A 19,248-nucleotide genomic window follows, 5' to 3' on the forward strand; every position below is an offset into this window, starting at 1 on the left:
ATAATTATTGATTCATCTTTGATTATAAGGTTTTTTTTCTTTTATCTTTTTTTTGTGATTATAAATTTGACAGAGGAAAAATGATTATGGTCCATTTAAACTTGAAGAAACGTGTCTCTCCATGAGTATTAAATTGCCATATCCATTTTAGAAAAGTTTTAATTTAATCCAGATCTGTATAGAATAGAAATTTATAATTTAACAATTTAATGGCTTTCAGCTATTGATGGATTGACTTATTCTTTCTGTTATATTTAGACTAACATACAGGATTAATATTAAAGAGATTGGAATATGGTGCTTCATAGTGATTTCATGCCTTAAGTAAATAATGTTCTAGAGTTTTAGAGTACTTTAATATCTCCCTGGTTCACAAGAAGTAGGCATTGGAGAAAATCTAGCACAGGCCATGTGCTTTCCTCTCATAAAAAAAAAAAAAAAAAAAAAAAGAAAGAAAAACCCACTGCTATCCTTAACATAATTATTTCACAGCTGTTTTGATATTTCACATTTTATATAAAGTTGCAGTCACAGTGTTACAACATTTTGTACTACGCTGCTTTAATGTCATGGCAGAGTGAGACTTAAAAGTCACTATAAGGAAACTCTGCCCTTGTTTTGGTGAACAGAAACATTAGGTGGGATGGCCCGTACCTATTCCTGATGGATTTCCCAGTGATGTTTTGTTGGCTTTTAATACTTAACATTTGCTATCATGTAATTTTAATGAGTGTTCATGCTTAGATCCCTTGTTTAAACAAAGATTACGAATGTTTTTAACTATCAAAGGTAAGTATTGTATAACATAAATTTGCCTCAGTGAGATAATATGGAGATTGGGACTTGTAAGTTCAAATGTCATTAAAGACCTTGGTTTCATCCTTATGGTAGCCTACAGTCTCAGCCCACAGCAAGACCCCCCCTCCATTTTAGAGAAGAATTATTATAATTATCAACTCTTTGTTACTATAGTGTCACTCACTTATATATGGCTTACATGAGTGTACAATAAGTAGCCAGTAGTTTACCTTCCTCACTTAGCTTTTTCTTTTAAAGATCTGTGAGGTCATATTTCACTGTTTAATGTCTTCACTTGTATAAACTGTAATCTCATTACAAATCAGAGTGGACCGGAAAATTTATTTGGTTTCCCACCAGTAACTATAATCCTTAATTGCTTATCTGATCCCTCATCCACATCGTTTCAAAAAAGTAAACAGATTTTCTAATGCCTTTTTTCCTTCTTTCTCCGTTTCTTCTTTTAAAGAAATGCAGCCACATTTTTTTAAGAACATTGTCTTGACAGGAGGAAACTCCCTTTTCCCAGGATTTAGGGATCGAGTTTACTCAGAAGTTCGATGTCTTACTCCAACAGACTATGATGTTTCTGTTGTGCTGCCTGAAAAGTAAGTGTTGTTTTATATAGAAACAAACATGGAAGTCGGCGTGTAGAAAAGGTGGTCTGGTGACTTGAGATTAAAGCCTGGCTCTCCCATGGTGGCTGGTTTATTTCACCTGCTGAATATTCATTTTTCTTCTTTCAAAAATTGAAATGATAAACCTTACATTTCACTAAATTAAATGGGATAGAAGTATGTACAGTGCCAGTCATTGTGTTTCTTGACAGTTCTGTCAAGAATAGAAATTTAAGAATCAAACCATTGTGATACGTTTTATCAATTCATAAGTTGTTTCAGAATTTTAAAAAATTCTAAATATTTTAAATGACTTTTACTAATGAGTTTCTTAAAATTCAGAATTGTTTTACATCTACCCCATACCCTGTTATATGAGAAAAAGTGCATCTCATCACTTCCACTTTAGTGGTTAAAATAAACCTAAGGTAGGGCCAGGCACAGTAGTTCTCACCTATAATCTCAGCACTTTGGGACACTGAGACAGGTAGATCACTTGAGCTCAGGAATTTGAGACTAGCCTGGGCAACATGGTGAAACCTTGTCTCTACAAAATAATACAAAAAATTAGCTGGATGTGCTGGTGTGCACCGTTAGTCCCAGCTACTCAGGAGGCTGAGGTAGGAGGATCATTTGAGCCCAGGAGGTAGAGGTTGGAGTGAGCTAGATTGCACCACTGTATGCCAGCCTAGGTGACAGAGTGAGACCCTGTCTCAAAAACAAAACCCCCAAAAAAACAAAAAAATGAAGGTAGAGTTTTACAGCTCAAAGAAAGGTTTATAGATCATCCTATTCAATATTCTTATTTTGTAAATAAAGAAACTGGAGCTCATGAGTTGGCAAATGCCTTATGGTGAGTTAATAGCAATGATCACATTAAAACCCAGTTTTCTTACCTTCAGTGAGGACTTCTTACTAAAGTATATGTCAAAAAAACCCACCCCTAGTGTTAGTGGCAGAGTTGCAAACAAGACCCCACATACCTGACTCTCAATTCTACAGTTTTGTTTCAAAGCTAAAGTAGAATTTTCCGAAATTAGTAGAATTTAATAGAAGGCTCTCATTGGTATCACTTTATTTTATAGCTGTGAGATAAATGAATGAACAATTTTAAAATATTGGGATGATTTTTATCACCATTAATGTTTATACATTCTCAAGAGTAGAAAGCATATTGGATTTTTATCTTGCATGCATCGATTACAGGCTAAGTGATCCACCGAAATAGGTCTTATTAATTTATTCAATAAATTTTTATTGTTTACTGCTTTTTTATATGTATACTTATATATAAATCAATTTTTATAAAAGGGTAATGCAAATATAATAAATACAATAAAGAAATATTTATTGGCCAGGTTTGATGGCCCACGCCTGTAATCTGACCACTTTGGGTGGCCAAGGTAGGGAGATCGCTTGAGTCCATGAGTTTGAGGTTACAGTGAGTTAGGATTGCACCACTGCACTCCAGCCTGGGCAATAGCATGTGACCCTGTCTCAAAAAAAAAAAAAGAAAGAAAAGGAAAAGAAATCTTTTCTTTTTTTCTGTAGAGACAGAGTCTCACCATGTTGCCTAAGCTAGCCTCTAACTCCTGGGTTCAGTGATCCTTCTGCCTTAGCCTCCCAAAGCATTAGAATTACAGGTGTGAGCTACCATGCCCAGCCAAGTTGGGTTTTGGGGTTTGTTTGTTTTTTTTTTTGAGACACAGTCTCACTCTGTCACCAGGCTGGAGTGCAGTGGTGTGATCATGGCCCACTGCCCCCTTGACTTCTGGGCTCAAGTGATCCTCCCACCTCAGCTTTCATGTAGCTGGGACTGCATGCATGCGCCACCATGCCTGGCTCATTTTTAAAAATTTTTTTGTAGAGATAGGGTCTCACTGTGTTGCTCAGGCTGTTCTTGAACTTCTGGGCTCAAGCAGTCCTCCCACCTCGGCCTGCCAAAGTGCTGGAATTACAGGCGTGAGCCACCATGCCTGATCTTTAATAGAGATAAAAGTCTTACTCTGTCATCCAGGCAGTTGTGTGATCATAGCTCACTGCAACCTCAAACTCCTGGGTCCAAGCAATCCTCCTGCCTCAGCCTCCTAAGTAGCTAGGACTACAGGTATATGCCACCACACCAGGCTAGAAAACATTGATTTAACATTTTTCTTTACCTTTTATAGATTTGAAACTCTAAACTGGGGAAGAAGAAGAATAGAAATAGAATTGAGTCATAACACAAAGAATAACCTTAGTTGTAGATAGCAAAACCAAACTATACCTGCTCAAATTTTACCTATTATCTGTGTCCTCCCACATAATTGTTTATCATGTCCTATGTTTTCTGTTTCATTTATTAGAGGCAACAAAGTGTAGCAGCAAAAGTACAGACTGTAAAATAGTTCTGAGTTAAATCCTAGTACCAGCCTAAATTCTAGTTCCAGACTTAACCTCTCTGAGCCTCATTTTTCAAATCTAGAAAGTGAGAGTAATAGCTATTTTATGGGTTGCTATGAGAATTATTGAGATGACATATCTTTGCCACATACAGAATTCAGACTCAGTATGACAGTTTTTCCTTTTAGGCATCTTTTGATCTTTTGCTTATATATGTATATTTTTTTTCTTTGGAATTAGAGGGTCCATAAATTCAGGACATAGGGAAAAAGGAACACTTACTATTTTGTAGCGGTGACAGAGGTTCCTTTCCTTTTTAGTTTGCTCTACTCATGTGAAATGTATTCTTATTTCTGTATCTTAAATGATTTTCTGTTGGGTAAAACTTGCCACATTTTAATGGCAAAAAACACAAATTACTTTTGCACCAACCTAATAGTAATTTATGTTTCAGGCATTTCAGTTTTCCTGTAAAATCATCTGGGTTCATTTATACCTTTATTTTCAGCCCTATTACTTATGCCTGGGAAGGTGGAAAATTGATATCAGAGAATGATGATTTTGAAGATATGGTGGTAACAAGAGAAGATTATGAAGAAAATGGACATAGCGTCTGTGAAGAGAAATTTGATATTTAAGCAACATTTTTGAATGAAAGTCTTGACTAGTTGTGACCATAAGGTTTAATTTCAAAGTTTCTTTTAAAAGACATTAAGGAACTGTGTTACCTTTCATCCTAAGAAAAAGCCTTGAATTTATGTAAATATTTTGATCCATTGCTAATTTTCAAAGGCTTCTTAGGTTATTACAGTAAACTGTAACTCAGTCCACATTTTCATTTAGGAGCTAGACCAGCATAACAATGCTTATGCTGTTTCCAAGGGTAGGTATTATTTTTCATTAAAAGCAGAAAGGATGAATGCATTTTAAGTTTAATTCTTCAGAGCTGAAAGTACAAATTTAACTGCCTCACTGGTCAGATTTCCTTAGAAGGTAGTTTTGTATGATTGTGACTAAAGTATTTTATTTAAAAATTGTCATCCTTATTTATACATTCTAAAGTTGGAAAGACTGAACTTATACATATGTAATGTTTATTTTGTACCTAGAGCACATTTAAAAGGGTGGAGACTAAAGCTAATAAATTTTTTTGGTCACTACTGTGTTGGCAGAGTATCTTATTTCACTCATAAAAGTACTGTACTATCTTTTTAGGAGAAAAAGCGATTTGAAGTTAACTCACAGTTGTTCAAGAACTCTTCTTTTTTTGAGACGGAGCCTTGCTCTCTCACCCAGGCTGAAGTGTGCTATCTGGGCTCACTGCAATCTCCACTTCCCGGGTTCAAGTGATTCTCCTACCTCAGCCTCCCAAGTAGCTGAGATTACAGGTGAGCACCACCACACCCAGGTAATTTTTGTATTTTTAGTTGAGACAAGGTTTCACCATATTCAGACTGGTCTTGAATTCCTGAGCTCAAGTGGTCTGCCTGCCTCAGCCTCCCAAAGTGTTGGGATTACAGGCCTGAGCCACCATGCCTGGCCTGTTCAAGAACTCTTGATAGAAAACTCTTTTAAAACAAAACAAAGATCCACAATAAACATTAAAGTGTTAAAGATTCCAGCTTTCCAATTTTGGGAAACAGCTGATAGTAACATCAGTGAATGGATCAGGTAGGTTTTTCTGATTGCAAGCAGTAGAAACTCATTTGGGCTATCTTCAGCAAAACAAAATTTGTCAGCATGACAGAGGACAGTTTATAAAGTCTAAGGAAAGCTGGGTCCACAGCCTTAGGAAAGATAAAAACCACGGTAATTTTGGAATCTGAAGTTACAGAAACTGAAGGACAGTCCTTCTAGAGCCCTGCCATCAAAATATCTCAGCTCTTATATTTTCTATCGTATGTCATTGTTCTCATGAATCAAATTTCTAGCAATCTTTTTCCTCTAACCAGGATTATGTACCTATCCTGTGGCTCTAGGAGCTTAGATTGATGATGCTACTGCAGTGGCCTAGAGTGAAAGAAAGTAGTCTCCCAAAGGAAAACTGAAGTGAAAAGATGAATGCTGGTCAGGGTGAAAGAGCTGTCCACTTATAGTCATAGATTATATTGCTTTAGGGCCTGGTCATTCCTTCCTAGACCTAGACTGGCATTGCAGAGTTGCAAAGTGACTGTGATACTTGGTTACTGGCATATAATCATTGGACAGTGTAGCAAGAAGATGCTGGTGGTACAAGAAAAATTCTTGCAACCAAACAATATAACTGTGTTAGAAGTTCAAGGTGATGTCACTGGAGGTAGAAAAGTAAGTCCTCATTTAAAGTGCACCTCATCCTGAACAGCAGAAATGCCAACCACATGTTCTTCCTTTGAGGAACTGGGTCATTCCTCAAAGCTGCCCTTCCTAAACATGCCCCAGCCTGATGTTTACGTTCTGCTGAGAATGGTGTGTTTGTGTTTTTTCACATGCTTATTACAGTAAACTAATTTCCATATAAACTATGTCTCATAATGTTCATTTTTGAGCCACAATTTTTTTTTTTGAAATTAACATAAACCCTAATCCTTTATCACTAGGATCAAAGCTTTCATCCATTTCAACACCTATCTAATTTTGAAACTTTATTGCTAAATATAGATGTTGTTTTAATATATTTGATTTCAAAGAACACTTTTAACATTAGCTGTATCTGGAGACAGTGTAGATCATAAAATATTGGCTCTAAATGGTAACATCTGGAGCGATATTTTAAAGATATGTGTTGTTTTGGAAAAACATTTTTGAATTTTTGAATTCAGTGATGATTGCCTCAACAGAGCAAACTAATTATGTTAACCTATTTCTGTACGTGTTCCAAATCCCATTAAATGTCCATTGGGGAGGGGAAGGAGGAACATGAGGGAGGAATACACAGGGTACACTTCAATGCTATTTGTGATACAGTATTTCTCAAGCTAGATGTTGGGCACTGGGTATTCATTTTATTAGAGTCAATATTATGTGCATGAAAAAATTCCTATCTTTTGTAAGATTAAATCCATAAGTAATTCTAGTACACTAAAAGTAACTATTGATGTGAAATATCTAAAGTATGAAAAACAAATGGGATTAGATTGTTACAGAAACAAGAATAAGAAAACCCATATTCCAAATCATGGCAGGAGAAAACTACCAAAGAGGTAAAAACAATTCCAGAGATATTTTAATCTCAAGATGAATAGAGAGAGTAAGAGAAAACTGGGCATGGTGGCATGTGTCAGCAGTCCAGCTACTCAAGAGGCCGAGGTGGGAGGATTGCTTGAGCCTAGGAGTTTGAGGCTCTAGTGTGCTACAGTTGCACCTATGAGTAGCCACTGTATTTCAGCCTAGGCCACATAGTGAGACCCTGTCTTAAAAAAAAAGAGTAGAAGGAGATCATGGGTTAGCCATTAAAAGATTGAAACCTACAGCTGTGCCCTACTCCCTATATTGTTATTGAGGTTAAGCAGTAAAAAGGGTTAAAGTATAAAGGTTGGAAAGGAAAGACTAGAAATAATTTCATACCCCTAAGGGCATCAGAGTAAGAAGAAAATTTTAATGGAGGAGTGACTTGTATCACTGAACTCTGATTAAAGCCAAGAGCTTGGACCTTATTAGAAAGAATTCTGACTGGGCAGGGCACTAGGGAACTCAGCACATCTCCCTCCTGTTTTCCTCTCACTGCCCCCCCCCCACCACAGGTGGGTGGATCACCTGTGGTCAGGAGTTCGAGACTAGCCTGGCTAAACATGGTAAAACCCTTTCTCTACTAAAAATACAAAAAACTAGCCAGGCATTTTGGCAAACGCCTGTAATCCCAGTTACTCGGGAGGCTGAGGCAGCAGAATTGTTTGAACTGGGGAGACAGAGGTTTCAGTGAGCCAAGATTGTGCCACTGCACTCCAGCCTGGGTGACAGAATGAGACCCTGTCTCAAAAAAAAAAAAAGACAAAAAACTTTTGCTTAATAGATGGATTGAACAGCAGAATGGACACTAGCAGTGTACTGCAAATCTGGGCCGGGTGTGGTGGCTCACCCGTGTAATTCCAGCAGTTTGGGAAGGCAAGGCAGGTGGATGGCTTGAGCCAGAGAGTTCGAGACCAGCCTGGACAACATGGTAAAACCCCATTCGTACTAAAAATACAAAAAATTAGCTGGACAGGATGGTGGGTGCCTGTAGTCCCAGCTACTCAGGAGGCTGAGGCACTAATGGCTTGAACCCAGGCAGTAGAAGTTATAGTGAGTCAGGATCACACCACTGCACTCTAGCCTGGGTGACAGAGAGAGCCTGTCTAAACAACAACAACAAAGACTGAAAATCTGAGTTGGAAAGAAGCTGAGGGAATTTTCCCAAAATGTAGCATAATTGAGCAAGCACTTTAGATGGCTGGGGAAAGAAGCTAACCAATGTCCATAGTGTAGGTTACGCTGTCCACATAAATATTAAAAGCCTTACCTACAGAAGAGGGCTTTTGATAAGAAAGCTTTTGATAAGTTTTCACACAGGAAACAAATATCCTTGCATTTGGGGCCTATTCTTGAGTTTCTCTGCATATTTCCCTAAAGCTTCTAATTCCTAGGTTTCTTTTTTTTCTTTCTTTCTTAAAATTTATTTTTATTTCTTTTTGAGATGGGGTCTTGCTCTGTTGCTCAGGCTGGAGTGCACTGGCGTGATCCTGGCTTACTGCAGCCGAGAACTCCTAGGCTCAAGTGGTTTTCTCACCTTAACCTCCAGAGTAGCTGGGACTACAAACTTGCTCCACCACATCTAGCTAATTTTGTTATTTTTATTTTTAGAGATAGGGAATCTCTCTATGTTGCCCATGCTGGCCTCGGACTCCTGGCCTCAAGTGATCCTCCTGCCTTGGCCTTCCAAAATGTTGAGATATTATGGGCCTAAGCCACCATACCTGTCCTAGGTTTCTTACCTGGTAGTTGTCAAATCACTGACCCTCTGGTCAAACCATTAGCTGTCATCTCCACCCATATATTGAACCACCAGAAATATTGCTCTGATTTCTCCCTGGGATAATTTCTCCTCCCCACTGTGAGTTAGGTGAGCACAGCAGCATGTGTTGCCATCAAGTGGAAGTGGCATATACAGGACTGGATTCAGACTGGTCTTAAGGACATGAGTCAATTTTATGAGTTACTCGCAGCTTCTCAGGAGGCTAATGCAGGAGGATTGCTTGAGCCCAGAAGTTCGAGGCTGCAGTGGGCTAAGATCACACCACTGTACTCCAACCTGGGCAACAGAGTGAGATACCATCTCTTAAAAAACATTTTTTTAAATTATCATCTCACGTGGTTTATGAGGGTCAGAAATCCAAGAGTAGCTTTATTGGGTAGTGCTGACTCAGGATCTCCCATGAGCTTGCACTCAAGCTGACAGCTGAGAATGCAACCTCTGAAGACTTGGGTTGGAGGATTCACTTCAAACTCATTCACATGGCTGCTGGCAAGAGAATTCTGCAGTTCCTCATTATGTAAGCCTTCCATAGGACTGTTTAAGACATGGCTTCCCCTAAAGTGGATCTGACAGGTTGGGGGAGGGAAAAGGAGAGGAAGAGAGAGAAAGGGAGAGTGTATGTGAGCCCAAGCATTTAAGATATGGCTTCCCCTAAAGTGGATCTGACAGGTAGGGGGAGGGAAAGGAGAGGGAGAGAGAGAGTGTGTGTATGTGTGCCCAAGCACACATGCAAGATGGAAGCTGCAGGCTTTTATAGCTTCATCTTGGAAGTGACATGCCATCACTTCTCCCATATTCTATTGGTTATACAAATTAACCCTGATACAATATGGTGTGGGGACTGAGGGGGACTACAAAAGAGTGTGAAGCAGGGATCATTGAAGACCATCTTGGAGGCAGGCTACTACACAATCCTTTTGTTATTCTTTGCTTTTGCCAAAATGATTTCTCATAGCAGCCACTTGGGCTGCCATCAGCTTACCTTCAGAAAGCATTTCATTCTTGGCAATAACAAGGGATAATCTAAAATTAGAATTCTGTTGCAGAGAGTAGGCTACTTACTATAGCTGGTTTATGAGAAGAATTTATTTATTATAAGTTATTAAATGAATTAAAGAATTACTGAACTGGCCAAAAGGCAGACTAGACTGAGCTTCCAGGAACCATTTCCAAAGTACCCTGCAGAACCAGCACTCCAAGGATGTCCTGCCATGATCAGTTCTGGTGCTTGATGAATTGATAGGCCAATTCTGCAGCTGCTGGCTCTAGAACTAGACTACCTCTGCTAACAAGAGAAAATTGCAGGTCAAAACAGGAAGCTGCTGCTACCATGCAACCACTGACTAAAGCAGGAAGCCAACAATATAATCCACATCAGAAAAATAGGTGTCTCTCTCCCTCTTCTTAATTTACCTCCAAATAAGTCTCATACAAAGGTATATAAACAGTTTTATGTAGGCCAGGTGTGGTGGCTCACACCTGTAATCCCAGCACTTTGGGAGGCTGAGGCAGGTGAATCATTTGAGGCAAAGAGTTCCAGACCAGCCTGGCCTCATGGTGAAACCCTGTCTCTACTAAAAATACAAAGTATTAGCCAAGCGTGGTGGCGCATGCTTGTAATCCCAGTAGAGGCAGTGAGCCGAGATTGTACCATTGCACTCCAGCCTGGGCGACGAGAGAAACTCCATCTCAAAAAAATAGTAATAAAAAAAAATAAACAGTTTTTTGTAAATCATATTCAGAACACTGACTACAAAGGAGCTGGAAAATGAGGTTTTTAGCTTTCTACTCTCCGAAGTTTAGGAAGACACACTATAAGGAAGTTATACTAAATGTTGACCAACAGGAGCTGCAGTACCTGGTCAAACCAGTATTCAAAGCCTGGGGGCAAAATAAACACTTTTGGATAAACAAGGACTCAAAGTACCACTCTTGAGACCATTTCTAAAAAAACTGATTAGGGATACAGTACTGTAGTAAGATGACAATGAATCTAAGAAAGGAGGGTGAGGATTCAAGAGAAAACAGTAGGGGCTAAGCAAGGTGGCTCATGCCTGTAATCCAAGCACTTTGGAAGGCAGAGGCAGGATGAGAGTTTGAGCCCAGGAGTTAGAGGCTGTAGTGAGCTATGATCGCACCACTGCACTCCAGGCTGTGTGACAGAGCAAGACCCTGTCTCTAAAAAACAAACAAACAAAAACACGCAACAAAAACAGTAGGGAAAAAAGAAATCAGGAAAATTTAAATTTGAATAATTATAGAAGCACTAAAGAGTTTGCAAACGAAATACTGAATTGTATAATTTTATAATTTGTATAACTTATTAACACAAAACAGTTTTCAAATTGTGTTCACTCACATTTTCATTATATATTTAAATATATATTTATTCAATTCTTTTTTGAGATGGAGTTTCGCTCTTGTTGCCCAGGCTGGAGTGCAATGGCACCATCTTGGCTCACTGCAACCTCTGCCTCCTGGGTTCAAGCAATTCTCCTGCCTCAGCCTCCTGAGAACTGAGATCACAGGCATGTACCACCATGCCCACCTAATTTTTAGTAGATATGGGGTTTCACCATGTTGGTCAGGCTGGTCTCAAACTCCTGACCTCAGGTGATTTGCCCGCCTTGGCCTCCCAAAGTGCCAGGAATATAGGCGTGAGCCACTGCGCTGGCCTTCAATTTTTGTAAACAGTTGAATTGCTAATTATATCCCATTTATTCTGATATAAGCCCTGAACTAAAAATTGTTTCTAGTGACAATCTTTTTTTTTTTTGAGACTGAGTTTCACTCTGTCGCCCAAACTGGAGTGCAGTGGTATGATCTCGACTCACTGCAACCTCTGCCTCCCGGGTTCAAGTGATTCTCCTGCCTGCCTTAGCCTCCCAAGTAGCTGGGATTATAAGTGCCCAACACCAGGCCAGGCTAATTTTTTTGTATTTTTAGTAGAGGCAGGGTTTCACCATGTAGGCCAGACTGGTCTCGAACTCCTGACCTCAAGTGATCCATCCGCCTTGGCCTCCCAAAGTGCTGGGATTACAGGTGTGAGCCACTGCACCCTGCATATTTTTAAAAGAGTGTGTGTGTGTGTGTGTGACAGAGTCACATTCTGTCACCCAGGCTAAAGTGCAGTGGCTCAATCACCCCTCACAGCAAGTGATCCTCATACCTTAGCTTTCTGGGTAGCTGGGATTACAGGTGTGTACCACCATGCCTGGCTAATTTTATTGTAGAGATGGGGTTTTGCCACGTTGCCCAGGCTGGTCTCCAACTCCTGGACTTGAACAATCTGCCTGCCTTGGCCTCCCAAGGTGCTAGTATTACAGGCGTGAGCCACCATGCCCGACCCCTAGTGACAGTCTTATAGTAAAACACACAACAAATAAAGGAATAACCTTATCAAAATCTGTCCAGTTTAGCGTTGTATTAACTTTTTGTTGCTAATTTGTTAATGGTTAGTATTTAGCATCCTTGACGCATCTTTAAAGCACCTAGTTTTACTCTGAACTTGGACTTTAAGAATCAAGAAAATGGTGAAACCCTGATTCTACTAAAAATGCAAAAATTAGACGGGTGTGGTGGCTAATCAGTAGGCTGGGCAGGAGAATCGCTTGAACCTGAGAGGTGGAGGTTGCAGTGAGCCAAGATCACACAACTGCACTTCAGTGTGGGTGTCAGAGATCCTGTCTCAAAAAAAATAAATAAATAAATAAAAAGAATTAGGAATACTTCTCATATATCCATTTTTCAAAGTATCATATTATTTCTGAAAAAAAGGTAAGTAGTTTCTTATTTTTAGCTTAGGGAAAATCCTAATAGAAACTTGATTCAGTGAACAGTCGTGTAATTAGAAGTCTTTGCCAGGCGCAGTGGGTCACACCTGTAATCCCAGCACTCTGGGAGGCCGAGGTAGGCGGATCACCTGAGGTCAGGAGTTCGAGCCTGACCAACATGGCGAAACCCCGGCTCTACTAAAAAAAAAAAAAAAGAAATGCAAAAATTAGCCAGATGTGGTGGCACATGCCTATAATCCCAACTAGTCAGGAGGCTGAGCATGGAGAATTGCTTGAACCCAGAAGGCGGAGGTTGTAGTGAGCCAAGATAGCACCATTGCACTCCAGCCTGGGTGACAGAGTGAGACTCCATCTCAAAAAAAAAATTTTTTTTGTATACAGGTTAATTAACATAATTTAGATGCCTCACAACTCCAGCGAGATAGTTAAATTTCAGAGTTTCAGGCTCCACTCAGTAAATTAATTCATTAGGTATGGAAAGGCATCATTGTGTAACAAGAGCACTTCAGGTGATCCTGGTACAGGTAGACCTTGTACTACTTTGAGAAACACTGGCTGGAGGGTGAGGGAGATAGGACTTATTAAAATAGCCTAACCTGTGACAAGCAATATATATATGTCATTTAATCTTAACTGCAACAATTATATACTAGCCCCATTTTGCAAATGAGAAAACCTAGGTTCAGAAGAATGAGTAAACTGTTCAAGGTCACATCAGGTAGTAGACTTGTGAGTCAAACACAGGTGGGTCTAATTTTGAAGTTTATGTTTTACCACACCTTCAATTTAGATGTTCACAATTACCTCATTCTAAACATATGAAAGTTAAATTTACCCTCAACTTATCTTTCTAACCCAATCTGCGATTCCTATATACATACATATATATAATTTTCATGTCTACATATGCATACAGCCCCCCAAATGATGGAAATATGTATAAAATGTTCTTTGCCAACCCAGTCTGTTTGAACATCCTCATCCCTCTTCCAGAGATGCTGTCCCAAATTCTAACTCCCATTCAGATTTTACGACCAAGTTTAAATACTGCTTCTCCCTGAAGCCTTTAAGATGCCATAATAAATTAGTTGTGTAGAGTTCTGTATTCACACCTCTATACATTTGCTACATTGTTAATGTCATGTTCATGTTCCCTGTATTAGAGTTACTTTGCCAGGGCTGGGACTATGACATCCACTTTGTCTCCTGCATCATACCTGGTATAGATGAAAAGCTGAATGACTCTTGAATAAATGATTAGGTAGCATCATTGGTTATAGGGTTGTTAAGCATCAAAGATAAGGCTTCAACCCCAACTTTGTTTTTGTGTGTGTGTGTGTGTTACCAAAATCCTTTTAGCATGCAAGTAGTTAGCAAATAGAAGCACTTCCAATCTGCTTGTAGAGTGCACAGGAAGGAAAGATTTCCAGGAACAAGATCTCAATAATGAAATTCAGTCTTTAATTCTTTATGTATAAAGTTATATAACAAGAAAAAGGTTTTGTCTCAAAAAATTTTTTTGGAATTAGAAAATCTTTTATTAGCTTAGGATACATAATGAAACCCTGACTCTACAAAAATCTAGCTGGGGTTGGTGGCATGTGCTTGTAGTCCCAGCTACTCAGGAGGCTGGCAAGAATCGCTTGAACTCAGGAGTTTGAGGCTGTGGTGAGCCATGATCACACCACTGCACTCCAGCCTGGGTGACAGAGTTACACCCTGCCTCCAAAAACAAATGAACAAACAAAGTTTTATTTATGTGGATAGTACCTGTCAACAAAAAAATTATTTAGTGATACTTGCTAAAAGATTATTTTATTCAGGACCATCAAATTAGGTATAGGGACCATTGCTATGGGATTTTGCACTTAGGAAGAGATGCTAGCCTCAAATCTGAATACGGCATGTGCAAGTAGTGGGAATTTATAGCCAAGAAGCAGGTCAATGAATGGAAAATTACTGTGACAAAAACCTCAGGGGTAAGGGAGATTCTGGCTAAACTGACCTAACAATATTCTTGCTGAAGACAGGCCGGGATGATGATACATAATCTCTGGGGGATGATGAAGGGTGAGGAACCTGATTGGATATTGAGGATGATCAGATATGGACGGTGGGGGCTTCTTGCTAAACTGACGCAGCAGCGTTCTTTGCTAAAATGGGATTTGCAAGGAAGTGCACAGATGGGACTAGAAGAAGATTCAGGAGCCTGACTAAAGTTTGGTCGAGCAAACATTCTTTGTCATCTCGTAGAGACTGAATAATCTAAGAAGTTTAAACAGTCTCAAGTGTTATGAATCAGACAGTTAATGGTCATGGAAATTTACTGAATATTCTATCAAGAGGAAAGTTTTTCAGTAATCGAAGGTGTATTTTATTTATTTATATAGAGAAAAAATGCTTTACATTTAAATCCCTCCAAAATGTTTAGCCCAACATTGAATGAAGATACCCTTGGAAACTTAATTCGTTTTAAGCCTAATAACTGTACTTTATGAAGCTGTCACTAGGTGGCATGGCACCGCTCAGTTAGAAATTTCTCTTTAGAAAAAATGCCTCAGAACCTTCAAAAATCATTCAGTAGAAGTCACTGTTTCTTTGTAAACAAGTTTTATTGCTTACAAAGTTTAATTGTTTACAAGTTGCATTGAGTAGTAGTATGTATGTGTATACATATACACATGTTGATAAAAATAAGCTTCATTAGGGAATGTTGTAGGAAATATTCAATTTAAATAATAACAAAATAAGACAAAGTATGCTTAACAACTCTAACTTCTAGTAATTCTATTTCTAAACTATATTTTATTGTAATCTAGGATACTCATGTGCTAGTATTTTCCCTTTTAACCCAAACAGGTCAAATAGTAAATCAGGTCTATGATTCCAGAGCCCATATTCCTTTTTTTAAAGTTTTTTTAAATTCTCATATTTTATTTTTTAAAATTCTTCATTTCCTTAGGTTTTTGGAGAACAGGTTGTATTTGGTTACATGAATAAACTCTTTAGTGGTAATTTGTGAGATTTTAGTTTAGCCATCACCCAAGCAGTATACACTGAACCCAATTTGTAGCCATTTATCCCTTACCCCTTCCCATTCTTCCCCCACCCCGAGTCCCCAAAGTCCACTGTATCATTCTTTTTTTTTATTTTTTTCTCCAGAGATGGAGTCTTGCTCTGTCACCCAGGCTGGAGTGCAGTGGCATGATCTCGGCTCACTGCAGCCTCCATCTTCTGGGTTCAAGAAATTCTCCTGCCTCAGCCTCCCGAGTAGCCAGGATTACAGTGCCTGCTACCGCACCCGGCTAATTTTTGTATTTTCAGTAGAGATGAGGTTTCACCATGTTGGACAGGCTGGTCTTGAACTCCTGACTTTAGATGATCCCCCTGCCTCAGCCCCCCAGAGTGTTGGGATTACAGGCATGAGCCACCGTGCATGGCGCACTGTATCATTCTTATGCCTTTGCATTCTCATAGCTTAGCTCCCACTTATGAGGGAGAACACATGATGTTTGGTTTTCCATTCCTCAGTTACTTCACTTAGAATAATAGTCTCCAGTTCTATCCAGGTTGCTGCAAATGCCATTATTGTGTGTGTGGATATCTATATATCACATTTTTTAATCCATTTGTTGATGGGCATCTGGGATGGTTCCATATTTTTGCAATTGTGAATTGTGCTGCAATCAACATGTGGGTGCCAGTATCTTTTTTGTATAATAACTTCTTTTCCTCTGGGTAGATACCCAGTAGTGGGACTGCTGAATCAAATGATAGTTCTACTTTTAGTTTTTTAAGGAATCTCCACACTGTTTTCCATAGTGGCTGTACTAGTTTACATTCCCATCAGCAATGTAGAAGTGTTCCCTGTTCACCACATCCATGTAACATCTATTATTTTTTTTATTTTTCAATTATGGCCATTCTTGTGGGAGTAAGGTGGTATCGAACTGTGGTTTTGATAAGTATTTCCCTGATCATTAGTGATGTTGAGCATTTTTTCATATATTTGTTGGTCATTTGTATATCTTCTTTTGAGAATTGTCTATTCATGCCCTTAGCCCACTTTTTGATGGGATTTGTTTTTTTCTTGCTGATTTGAGTTCTTTGTAGATTCTGGATATTAGTCCTTTGTCAGATATATAGATATAAAGATTTTCTCCCAATCTGTGGGCTGTTTACTCTGCAAACTCTTCCTTTTGCTGTGCAAAAAGCTCTTTCGTTTAATTAAGTCCCACCTATTTATCTTTGTTTTTGTTGCATTTGCTTTTGGGTCCTTGGTCATGAAATCTTTGCCTAAGCCAATGGCTAGAAGAGTTTTTCTGATGTTATCTTCTAGAATTTTCATAGTTTCCATTCTTAGATTTAAGTCCATGATCCATCTTGAGTTGATTTTTGTATAAGGTGAGAGATGAGGATCCAGTTTCATTCTCCATGTGGCTTGCCAATTATCCCAGCACAATTTGTTGAATAGGGTGTCCTTTCCCATTTTATGTTTTTGTTTGCTTTGTCAAAGATCAGTTGGCTATACATATTTGGGTTTATTTCTGGGTTCTCTATTCCATTGGTCTATGTGCCTATTTTTACACCAGTACCATGCTTTTTTGGTGACTATGGCATTATAGTATAGTTTAAAATCAGGTAATGTGATGCCTCCAGATTTATTCTTTTTGCTTAGTCTTGCTTTGGCTATGCAGGCTCTTTTTTGTTTCCATATGAATTGTTTTTTCTTTTCTACTTCTTCTTTTTTTTTTTTTTTTTTTTTTTTTTTGAGATGGAATCTTGCTCTAATGCCAGGCTGGAGTGCAGTGGCATAATCTCAGCTCACCGCAACCTCTGCCTCCTTCATGCAAGCGATTCTCCTGGCTCAGCCTCCAAGTAGCTGGGACTACAGGTGCGCACCACCACGCCCAGCTAATTTTTGTATTTTTAGTAGAGACAGGGTTTTACCATGTTGGCCAAGATGGTCTCGATCTCTTGACCTTGTGATCCACCACCTTGGCCTCCCAAAGTTCTGGGATTACAATACTCTTTTTTTGTTTATTTGTTTTGTTTTGAGACAGAGCCTTGCTGTGTTACCCAGGCTGGAGTGCAGTGGCGCGATCTCAGCTCACTGTATCCTCCACCTCCTCGGTTCAAGTGATTCTTGTGTCTCAGCCTCCTAAGTAGCTGGGATCACAGGGTGTGCCACCACGCCCAGCTAATTGTTGTATTTTTAGTAGAAATGGGTTTTCACCATGTTTGGCCAGGCTGGTCTCTAACCTGACCTCAGGTGATCCACCCACCTCTGGCTCCCAAAATGCTGGGATTACAGGCATAAGCCACAAAGCCCAGGCTAGGATTGTTTTTTTCTAGTTCTGTAAAGAATGATGGTAGTATTTTGATGGGAATTGCATTGAATTGCAGACTGCAGAGCCCATATTTTTGTTACCATACCACACATTCTCCCTCATGAATCCACTATTTACAGATGGAGAGATGACTGTCATCCATCAATCAATGAGTTGGAAGGTATTATCTGACCCAATCTTTAAAAATTTTTAAAAATTTATTTCATTTTTTCTTTTTTTAAACCTTAAACTATTAAAGGAATAGCTCAATCTTAAAAATATAAATCTGTGCATATGTATTTTTATTTTAGAGATAAAAAAAAACTGAGGCTCAGCGTGAAGATATTTGTCTAAGGTTATAATTTTCTGAGCAGCAAATGCAAGAACATGGTGATATCCTTAAAGCATTTGTCAAAGTATCCACCATTCATAGCAATGACTAGCAATTCCCTACCTGACTCACACGAACATTAAAATGGCAACTTTCAGCTGGGCGCTTTTAATCCAGCACTTTGGGAGGCTGAGGCAGTTGGATCATCTGAGGTCAGGAGTTGAAGACCAGCCTGGCCAACATGTTGAAACCCCATGTCCATTAAAAATACAGAAAAAAAAATTAATTGGGTGTGGTGGTGGGTGCTTGTAATCCCAGCTACTTGAGAGAGTGAGGCAGGAGAATCACTTGAACCTGGGAAGCAGAGGTTGCAGTGAGCTGAGACTGTGCCACTGCACTCCAGACTGGGGAACAAGAGTGAAACTCCATCTCAAAAAAATAAATAAAATAAAACAAAATAAAATGGCAGCTTTCCTAATGAGGAGACTCTTTTTTTGAAGAGGGCTTGGTGGCATGTTTTCAGTATTTTCCTGGTATCTCTTCAGGTACCCTCTCAGGTCTTCCTCTGGAAGTATATTAACTTCCTTTCCACCTTTAAAAACAGCCATACACAGATTAGGGCAGTTTTATCTTCTAGTGTCATATAATTGGGTTGCTATTTATCTTCTAGTGTCACATAATTGGGTTGCTTTTCCTGTTTTTGATTTTTTTAGACAGAGTCTTGCTCTGTCATTCAGGCTAGAGTGCAATGGCATGATCTCAGCTCATTGCAACCTCTGCCTCCTGGGTTCAAGCAATTCTCCTGTCTCAGGCTCCTAAGTAGCTGGGATCACAGGTTCTCACCATCATGCCTGACTAATTTTTTGTATTTTTAGTAGAGATGGGGTTTCACCATGTTGGCCAGGCTGGTCTTGAACTCCTGACCTCAGGTGATCTGCCTGCCTTGGCCTCCCCGAAAGTGCTGGGATTACAGGCATGAGCCACCACGCCTGGCTTTTTTTTTTTTTTT

The 19,248-nt window shown here is 39.2% G+C and overlaps 1 protein-coding gene and 1 long non-coding RNA gene across 3 annotated transcripts in view; one reads left to right on the top strand and one right to left on the bottom strand.

Moving 5' to 3' along the window:
- Window positions 1–4,958, top strand: part of ACTR6 (actin related protein 6) — a 21,590-nt gene extending 16,632 nt beyond the window's left edge. The window contains exons 10-11 of one of the 2 annotated variants that reach the window (XM_032298887.1): window positions 1,268–1,406; window positions 4,306–4,957. In XM_032298887.1, the coding sequence (XP_032154778.1) occupies window positions 1,268–1,406; window positions 4,306–4,435 (269 nt within the window). In that variant the 3' untranslated portion in view covers window positions 4,436–4,957. Of the gene's footprint in view, window positions 1–1,267; window positions 1,407–4,305 lie in introns of both variants that reach the window. The other variant, XM_032298896.1, reaches the window with a different exon arrangement.
- The window catches only part of LOC116565301, a 20,019-nt gene continuing 2,304 nt past the window's right edge, over window positions 1,534–19,248 (bottom strand). Inside the window, exon 3 of the long non-coding RNA XR_004275374.1 lies at window positions 1,534–1,619. This is a non-coding gene — a long non-coding RNA (uncharacterized LOC116565301). The remainder of the gene's footprint in view (window positions 1,620–19,248) is intronic.

Source organism: Sapajus apella, unplaced genomic scaffold (assembly GCF_009761245.1).
Source record: "Sapajus apella isolate SASKATOON/1434 unplaced genomic scaffold, GSC_monkey_1.0 scaffold2, whole genome shotgun sequence".
NCBI classification, from domain to species: Eukaryota; Metazoa; Chordata; class Mammalia; order Primates; family Cebidae; genus Sapajus; species Sapajus apella.